This window comes from Phocoena phocoena, chromosome X (genome assembly GCF_963924675.1).
Source record: "Phocoena phocoena chromosome X, mPhoPho1.1, whole genome shotgun sequence".
NCBI lineage: Eukaryota > Metazoa > Chordata > Mammalia > Artiodactyla > Phocoenidae > Phocoena > Phocoena phocoena.
Window position 1 is genome coordinate 43,609,204 of NC_089240.1, and position 10,249 is coordinate 43,619,452.

General features: G+C 41.1%; 1 protein-coding gene across 1 annotated transcript in view; it reads left to right on the forward strand.

Annotated features, from left to right (window-relative positions):
- The first annotated feature begins 4,058 nt into the window (after window positions 1-4,058).
- The window catches only part of CCNB3 (cyclin B3), a 61,695-nt gene continuing 55,504 nt past the window's right edge, over window positions 4,059-10,249 (forward strand). The window contains 1 exon segment of the mRNA XM_065901025.1: window positions 4,059-4,154. Coding sequence (XP_065757097.1) covers window positions 4,059-4,154 — 96 coding nt within the window.

Genomic DNA, 10,249 nt, shown 5'->3' on the forward strand with positions numbered 1-10,249 from the left:
AATGCAGCGGCTCTCGCCATCCTCCAGCAGGATTATTTAAATGAAAACGAGTCTTTAAAGAGACCCAGCACTCCCGCTTGTCAGCCCAGCCCAGTCCAACCAGGGGTACAGGAAACCACGCCCCGCTGTGAAGTCAATTAGCTGCAGAGTTCAGTTTAAAAATACCCAGCCCCGCCCCTCCTTGCTAGGCGAACTCAAGTCTCAACTGCACGCTGATTTGCCCTTGCTGGCCAATCACCACTGCTCTGCTTCCTGGGCTGTAATTTTCAAAATTCGCTACTGGGCTGATTGGAGAGAGCACGGGGTAAGCTGAGACGGACGCCAGTTGCTGGGACGCGGAGCTCCGGTCATTTCCCGGGCCTCTCCTGGGCTAGGACTGCGTCCGTGGTCTTTCCTCTTCTGCCCTCAATCTCGATATGAGGTAGGCGCCTTTGAACTTGTACTGCCCGCTTGAATGTTCGGTTGTGTCGCACGCGGGTGGGTCCTTGAGCCTCACTCCAGTCACTTGTAACTCACTGTCTTCTTTTGCCGGGATGCATGGGATCCCTGACACGAAACCTTTGCTTTTTCCTGTCAGTCAGCAGTCTGCGGAGAGAGCCCTGTGCGAGGTTGGGCAGGGAGTGTGTATTAGTGGGTGAGATGGCAAAGCAAAAAAACATACAAACCTAAAAAACCAAACAAAAACAACAAAAAACCAAAACTGGGTCCCAGCTTTTAAATGGAGCTACCAGTACACATGCCTGAATCAGAGTACATTTACATAACGTCTTTTCACAAGCGAAACTGTGCAGGATCAATTTCATCCACAAGACGTATTTAAGCTAGAGAATGCTACTTGAGGGATGCCTTTTGAACTACAGGTTGAAGGATATGAAGGAAGATGGAAACGTGTCCTTCCTCCCTTGTTGTCTCCACTGGCTCTCTTCTATCACCACCTCCAACCCCTCCAACTCTGGCTTTCCACTGCTCTCTGCTATGGTCCTCTTGGAATCTTAGAATGTCAGAAGTTGAAGGAATCCTAGAACAGTGCTTCTTAAACTTTAAAGTGCATACAGATCACCTGGGGTTATTAACTTGCACTTCCTGATTTGGTAAGGCCTACCTCGGGGACTGAGATTTTAAATTGCTGACAAGCTCCCAGGTGATGCTAATATTGCTGGTCCATTGACCATGGTTTAAATGTCGAGACTCTGGTCCCACTATCTCATTTTATTAGGTGGGGGAAGGAGGCCTGGAGAGGGAAAAGGGACCTGTCCAGTGTCACTCAGCCAGCTAGGGCAGGATTAGAACTAGACCCTAGGCATCCTTCCCAGCTCAGTGCTGCTTTCATTGACACCATGCTGCTTTCTCTCCCCAGTGTCTTGCTGTCTGTAACCTGCCTTTATATATAAAAAGAAGTCGCTACTGTTTCCTGAGATTGTCTTGATCTACAGTTTTGGACTCTGAGCAATTGGGCTTCTAAAAAGGCCAACTTGCCCCTGTGTGGGTTTCAGCACCAGCCCTGGGATGCCCAGTGGAGTCTTTAACACTCATCAGTGTGTATGTAGGGGAGATGGAAAGTCTGGAAAGCAGAAAGGATTTTAATTTTTTTGTCCAAGTAAGGCTAAGGGTTCTGTAGGTGGTACAAGTTGAGAGTGTTCTACAGAGTGTCCTTTTATGAAAGCATGTTTTTGGTGATGTCAATCCCCTCCCCCCACCTAGTGGCAGGGAAATTAGTTACTTAAGTCAGTGTCTGTGTCTCCCAAAGCAAGTGATTATTGTTCAGGATAATGAAGGTGATACATAACCATCATCTGAAAAACCTTATTTTCTCTGAGGTTTAGTCAGCCTGTGATGTCGTCAGCTGAAAGTTTTCTGGCCTGTTGACTCCAGTTTGATGTTTTCTTTCCACTTGAAAGATAAAGATTTCAGAACATGAGTCTTTGGTCATCCATAAAAAATTGTATGAGGTGTGAATAATAATAGTGGAGTGAGTGGTTTTCATACAGTGCAGTTAAGGGTGGGTTCACTCAATTTAGCTTTACTGCTGCTTGGCTGAGTTTTGAGGGATGAGATGGAAAATAGGTTTGGATTTAGAGGAAGAGAAGGAGAATAAGATGCACCATTTATTCTGAGTACCAGGTTAAGCTTTGCACATACAAATTTACATTTGAGCCACATAATACCTCTGCAAGTAAGAGGTGGTATAGCTCTTTTGTGAATGAGGAAACTGAGGCTCTAAGATGCTAAGTTGGCTGATTTAGGAGCCCAATTGCTTCTTTTAAAAAAAGTCTATTCATTCTAACTCCTCATTACTCCTCATACTACTACACTATGGCCTTTCACTTTGGACTGTAGGCTATTTTGGAATCTTTTTTGCATACGATCAGAGAGACTTCATGGTATTTTAGAAAAGAGCCCTGGAAAGAGCTGAATGTTCTATGCTGCTTAATAATTTGTCCTGTGTAGTAAGTCACTTAACTCATCTGAGACTGTAAAATGGAAAGAATTGTACTTGCCCTGCTTACCCTCACAGTTTTGTTGGGAGGATTAACTGACATAGTAAATGTGAAGGCACATACTTGTACTAACTTTTCCTTGCCAACAAAATGTTTAATATTCTCCATCCAAAGCAAAGCCCAAGTTAGCCTTTCTTCTTTCTTAAACCTTCCCCTCAAACTGCAGTCTTCTCTGCAGTCTTACCAGCGTGGCCCCAGCCTAGCTTGCAGCCTCTTTCTAACTCCTCCCCAACACATTCTTTATACTCCACACTGCAGGATGTTCCCAAACTTGCTGTGCTCTGCATGTTCAACCCTCTGCCTAGGCTCAGGCTTTCTTTGCCTGGAAAGCTCCCCTGTCTACTTGGGAACCTTTTTGTCGTTTAAGTCCAGATGGAATCTCCCACAAGATTACTGACTTTCCATTGTGTTTCTAAAGTACTTTTTATCTACCGTTTTTAAATCATTTGTCATATTTTTATGTTACTGTTAGAGCTGTGCCTGTGAATACTTCTAGGGTAAGACACATGATTTACTTGTGTTTGTATCTCCATTGCCTGAAGTATCTGGTGCATTGCCTTTAGGGTCTCTCTTATGGAAGTCTGTTCTTTGTCAAATGCAGTTGAGCTTGGACACTGAATATCGGTGGGGTTGGAAGGGCAGTTGTATTTGAGTGGGAAGGGTCTCTTGGATATCCAAGAACTGATTCCTCCTAATTATGTATTTGCTTGTAAGATACATAAGTATATCATAACTATTGGGAACTCACAAACTAAAGGAAATTTAAGGAATGTAGAATGGGATCCCACACTGAGATAGGATGAAGGTAGGACTCTCCCAAGGTCTGTAATGACTGTTAAATTTTTATGTCAAGTGATTTTCAACAAGTTAGTTCCTTCTGCTGTTATCTTTTTATTTTATTTTTTTCTTACTGGGTGTCTGGAACTGGATTACAGTTTCTTGATTGAATGCAGCCTTTGAATACCCTCTGGCCTATTGTGCATACGTGTGTGTGTGTGTGTGTGCGTGCGCGTGTGCGCAGTGTATTCTTTTGCCTTCTCTGTAACATCGTTATAATTGCTGTGGCCAGGACCCCATGCCTTTTAAAGAACATTAACCCTACCAGCGAGCCTCCATACTATATGATCTGTCATGTTCTTGATTATTTTCAATGCAAAACTGTTAATTTGTCCCCAGTGTTCCTAGGCCAAACTAGGGGCTAGGCCACAGTCCCAGTGCCCACAGGGGGTGGCAGGCACTGTACTGAGCTTTTTACATAGAGTATCTCATTTAATTTGAACAGTGCCCTGCAGAGGTACGTATACTTATCTCCATTTTACAGATGAGATAACTGAAGCCTAGGGAGTTTAAGTCACTTGCCCATGGTTAAGTGTGGTAGAACCAAGATTTGAGCCCAGATCTGCTTAAATCAAAGTATGTTTTCTCCTAGGGATGCTACAGAGAGACTGGGTTTTCTCAAGGATCTCCAGAGAATTCTGATATTTCTGGTGAATGGTGTTTTAAAGAGTCCTTTTCTGATTGCAGCCCTGCCTTGGATAGATGCTGCTGAATCCATAAGAAATGCCACTGCCACTACCACCCCAACGCTCCAGACGTGAGACTAAGAAATCTCAGTCCAGCAAAATTGTGCCCAGTGATCATGGCCCATCTGAAAAGGTTAGAGCAAGCTGTCCCTCCCAACAGTGTTTCATATAAGCTCTTCCTGTGTCGGTTCAGTCCCTATGCTCATCCCTACATCTTTTGAAATATGTGTGGTTTAATCTGAGAAAGTGGGAAAGGGTGGCAGACCTTGTAGTTGGAGAAGACCATCAAATTAGGACTTAGGGGGAAAGTGTCAACTCTTCTTTCCCGTAAATACATGGCTAAGATGAAGGCCGTCCTCCATAATCTTCAAAAGCAAACAATACTCAGTTCTTATTAGTGATCACATCTATACTCTTACTCTCTCTGAGATGCTCAAAGCACCTTGCCAGGTGGCTGCTTGGTACATCCTGGGGAGAGTATGAAGACTAGGTCAACAAATGTATTATAATGCTTTTTACAGCTATTCAATTTGAAGAATGGGCCCATTTTGAGTTTTTTTTTTTTTTTTTTCCAGTACGCGTGCCTCTCACTGCTGTGGCCTCTCCCGTTGCGGAGCACAGGCCCAGCGGCCGTGGCTCACGGGCCCAGCCGCTCCGCAGCATGTGGGATCCTCCCGGACCAGGGCACGAACCCGTGTCCCCTGCATCGGCAGGCAGACTCTCAATCACTGCGCCACCAGGGAAGCCCGAGCCTGCTGTTTTGACCTTGTGGATAGTTTGTCATTCCGACCCTGCGATGTTCTATGTTCCTCGTCATTCATATTGTAATCACAATTTTACTAACCTGATGAATTGTCATTAAGGGAGTATTTCCTGGGGCTTCCCTGGTGGCGCAGTGGTTGAGAGTCCGCCTGCTGATGCAGGGGACACGGATTCGTGCCCCGGTTAGGGAAGATCCCACATGCCGCGCAGCGGCTGGGCCCGTGAGCCATGGCTGCTGAGCCTGCGCGTCCGGAGCCTGTGCTCCACAGCGGGAGAGGCCACAACAAATGAGAGGCCCGCGTACCGAAAAAAAAAAAAAAAGAGTATTTCCTGGAGCAAACATCATTAGGTCAATTTATTTTCCTTGATTGGTTTTCTCTCAGCACAGATAAACACTTTCTAATCATTTTCATTTTTGTCTCACTGAAATGATTTTCTTGGAGGGGCCAAATGTGTTTTTCCTATGTAAATTTGGCAAGAAAGATTTGATACATTGATCAGATTTTTGTCCATATCCAATTTTCTGATTAGAGTTCTGCCACTGTAAGTTTTCTTCTGTGGCAGTTATTTTTCTAAATCCAACTCTCTCAGGGCACATTTTGCAAATATAAGTTTTATTGAGTTCAGTTTCACCCACTGATTTTATTTGGGGCTGGTTATTTCTACCAGTAATATTAAGTAGGAATTGGATAACAGACCAACAGTTAATTTCTTAGCCAATTTGAGAGAAAATAGTAATTTATTTTTTGCTAATTATTTCCACTAGGATTATTTATCATGAACTAGATAAGAGACTAATAGTTTACTTATTTCTTAGCTTAATCAATTAAAAAACAGAAGTAATTCTTCTCAGCTCTTTCAGGATTGCACCACTGTGCTAGATTGTTCTATTGTAATATGAATCCAGTTCTCTAAATTTGTAATCACTGTGTTATGTGCTAACTGTCCATGATGTAAATAGAGAACAGGGAAAATAACTGGTCTGACCTCAATGTTCTGCTTCATATTATAACAACTCTCTGACATAGGTAGGGCAGGGTTCTCAATTCATAAAGGAAATCTGATACTTAGGAGACTTTCACCAAATAAAAACTGTTAGGGAACAGAAAAGCCCTACAGTGTGATTAACCTTAATCTCTAACCCCACAGAGATAGTCTTGTTCATTTGGGAGTGGAGTAAGGCATGTGTAGATAAACACTACCTAGAAAGGAAGCTCCCTTTGATCCAAAATACTCACCCTTCCTCCTTTCCCCCATCTCTCCCTTGTATACACTAAAAGAGATTACTATGAATTACCAAACTCCTTTCTTAAAATACAAAATTTCCCCTATGAGGTTTAAAAACATATTGGACTATATACTTTTTCTTTTTTTACATCTTTATTGGAGTATAATTGCTTTACAATGGTGTGCTAATTTCTGCTTTATAACAAAGTGAATCAGATATACATATACATATGTCCCCATATCTCTTCCCTGTTGCGTCTCCCTCCATCCCACCCTCCCTATCCCACCCCTCTAGGTGGTCACAAAGCACCTAGCTGATCTCACTGTGCTATGCGGCTGCTTCCCACTAGCTATCTATTTTACGTTTGGTAGTGTATATATGTCCATGCCACTCTCTCACTTTGTCACAGCTTACCCTTCCCCCTCCCCATATCCTCAAGTCCATTCTCTAGTAGGTCTGTGTTTTTATTCCTGTCTTACTCCTGGGTTCTTCATGACATTTTGTTCCCTTAAATTCCATATATATGTGTTAGCATACGGTATTTGTCTTTCTCCTTCTGACTTACTTCACTCTGTATGACAGACTCTAGGTCCATCCACCTCATTACAAATAGCTCAATTTCGTTTCTTTTTATGGCTGAGTAATATTCCATTGTATATATGTGCCACATCTTCTTTATCCATTCATCTGATGATGGACACCTAGGTTGTTTCCATCTCTTGGCTATTGTAAATAGAGCTGCAATGAACGTTGTGGTACACGACTCTTTTTGAATTATGGTTTTCTCAGGGTATATGCCCAGTAATGGGATTGCTGGGTCATATGGTAGTTCTCTTTTTAGTTTTTTAAGGATCCTCCATACTGTTCTCCATAGTGGCTGTACCAATTCACATTCCCACCAGCAGTGCAAGAGTGTTCCCTATTCTCCACACCCTCTCCAGCATATATTGTTTCTAGATTTTTTGATGATGGCCATTCTGACTGGTGTGAGATGATATCTCATTGTAGTTTTGATTTGCATTTCTCTAATGATTAATGATGTTGAGCATTCTTTCATGTGTTTGTTGGCAGTCTGTATAACTTTGGAGAAATGTCTATTTAGGTCTTCTGCCCATTTTTGGATTGGGTTGTTTGTTTTTTTGTTATTGAGCTGCATGAGCTGCTTGTAAATTTTGGAGATTAATCCTTTGTCAGTTGCTTCATCAGCAAATATTTTCTCCCATTCTGAGGGTTGTCTTTTGGTCTTGTTTATGGTTTCCTTTGCTGTGCAAAAGCTTTGAAGTTTCATTAGGTCCCATTTGTTTATTTTTGTTTTTATTTCCATTTCTCTAGGAGGTGGGTCAAAAAGGATCTTGCTGTGATTTATGTCATAGAGTGTTCTGCCTATGTTTTCCTCTAGGAGTTTGATAGTTACTGGCCTTACATTTAGGTCTTTAATCCATTTTGAGCTTATTTTTGTGTATGGTGTTAGGGAGTGATCTAATCTTATACTTTTACATGTACCTGTCCAGTTTTCCCAGCACCACTTATTGAAAAGGCTGTTCTTTCTCCACTGTACATTCCTGCCTCCTTTATCAAAGATAAGGTGACCATATGTGCGTGGGTTTAGCTCTGGGCTTCCTATCCTGTGCCATCGCTTTATATTTCTGTTTTTGTGCCAGTACCATACTGTCTTGATTACTGTAGCTTTGTAGTATAATCTAAAGTCAGGGAGCCTGATTCCTCCGGCTCTGTTTTTCGTTCTCAAGATTGCTTTGGCTATTCGGGGTCTTTTGTGTTTCCATACAAGTTGTGAAATTTTTTGTTCTAGTTCTGTGAAAAATGCCATTGGTAGTTTGATAGGGATTGCACTGAATGAGTAGATTGCTTTGGGTAGTAGAGGCATTTTCACAATGTTGATTCTTCCAATCCAAGAACATGGTATATCTCTCCATCTATTTGTAACATCTTTAATTTCTTTCATCAGTGTCTTGTACTTTTCTGCATACAGGTCTTTTGTCTCCTTAGGTAGATTTTTTCCTAGGTATTTTATTCTTTTTGTTGCAGTGGTAAATGTGTGTGTTTTCTTGATTTCACTTTCAGAGTTTTCATCATTAGTGTATAGGAATGCCAGAGATTTCTGTGCATTAATTTTGTTTCCTGCTACTTTACCAAATTCAGTGATTAGCTCTAGTACTTTTCTGGTAGCATCTTTAGGATTCTCAGGTGACATGTATAGTATCATGTCACCTGCAAACAGTGACAGCTTTACTTCTTCTTTTCTGATTTGGATTCCTTTTATTTCCTTCTCTTCTCTGATTGCCGTGGCTAAAACTTCCAAAACTATGTTGAATAAGAGTGGTGAGAGTGGGCAACCTTGTCTTGTTCCTGATCTTAGTGGAAATGCTTTCAGTTTTTCACCAATGAGGACGATGTTGGCTGTAGGTTAGTCATATATGGCCTTTATTATGTTGAAGAAAGTTCCCTCTATGCCTACTTACTGGAGGGTTTTTATCATAAATGGGTGTTGAATTTTGTCGAAAGCTTTCTCTGCTTCTGTTGAGATGATCATATGGTTTTTCTCCTTCAATTTGTTAATATGGTGTATCACGTTGATTGATTTGCGTATATTGAAGAATCCTTGCATTCCTGGAATAAACCCCACTTGATCATGGTGTATGATCCTTTTAATGTGTTGTTGGATTCTGTTTGCTAGTATTTTGTTGAGGATTTTTGCATCTATGTTCATCAGTGATATTGGCCTGTAGTTTTCTTTCTTTGTGACATCCTTGTCTGGTTTTGGTATCAGAGTGATGGTGGCCTCGTAGAATGAGTTTGGGAATGTTCCTGCCTCCACTATACTTTGGAAGAGTTTGAGAAGGATAGGTGTTAGCTCTTCTCTAAATGTTTGATAGAATTCTCCTGTGAAGCCATCTGGTCCTGGGCTTTTGTTTGTTGGAAGATTTTTAATCACAGTTTCAATTTCAGTGCTTGTGATTGGTCTGTTCATATTTTCTATTTCTTCCTGATTCAGTCTTGGCAGGTTGTGCTTTTCTAAGAACTTGTCCATTTCTTCCAGGTTGTCCATTTTATTGGCATAGAGTTGCTTGTAGTAATTTCTCATGCTCTTTTGTATTTCTGCAATGTCAGTTGTTACTTCTCCTTTTTCATTTCTAATTCTATTGATTTGAGTCTTCTTCCTTTTTTTCTTGGTGAATCTGACTACTGGTTTATCAATTTTGTATATCTTGTCAAAGAAGCACCTTTTAGTTTTATTGGTCTTTGCCGTCATTTCCTTCATTTCTTTTTCATTTATTTCTGGTCTGATCTTTATGATTTCTTTCCTTCTGCTAACTTTGGGGTTTTTTTGTTCTTCTTTCTCTAATTGCTTTAGGTGCAAGGATAGGTTGTTTTTTTTTTTTTTTTTTTTTTTACGATATAGTTTTTATTGAAGTAACATTGTTTTGTAACACTATATACGTTTCATGTATACAACTTTATATTTCTACTTCTGTATACCTACAACTTGCTCACCACCAGAAATTGAGTTTCCATCCATCACCATAAAGTTGACCCACTTTACCCATTTTGCCTCCCCTCAACCATGCCCCTTCCCCTGTGACAGCCAGTACTCTGTTCTCTGTATCTACGGGGGGAGGAGGCTTGTTTGGTTTGGTTTGTTCATTTCTCTTGTTTGTTTATAGTTTGTTGTATTCCACATATGTATGAAATCAGACTGTATTTGTCTTTCTCCACCTGACTTATTTCACTTAGCACAATACCCCCAATGTCCATCCCTGTTGTCACAAATGGCAAGATTTCATCAGTTTTATGGCTGGGTAGTACTCCATGGCTGGTGTGGCTGTGTGTGTGTGTGTGTGTGTGTGTGTGTGTGTGTGTGTGTGTATCATGCCTTCTTTATCCGTTGATGGGCACTTAGGTTGCTTCCATATCTTATCTATTGTAAATAATGCTGCAGTGAACATAAAGGTCCATATATCATTTTGAGTTAGTGTTTTTGTAGTCTTTGGATAAGTATCTAGACGTGAGATACCTGGATCAGATGGCAGTTCTATTCTTAATTTTTTTTTTGAGGATCTCCATACTGTCTTCCATAGTGGCTGCACCAATTTACATCCCTACCAACAGTAATATAAGGGTTCCCTTTTCTCCACATCCTCACTGTTATTTCATGCCTTTTTGTTAAGAGCCATTCAGACAGCTGTGCTGGGATATCTCATTGTGGTTTTGATTTACAT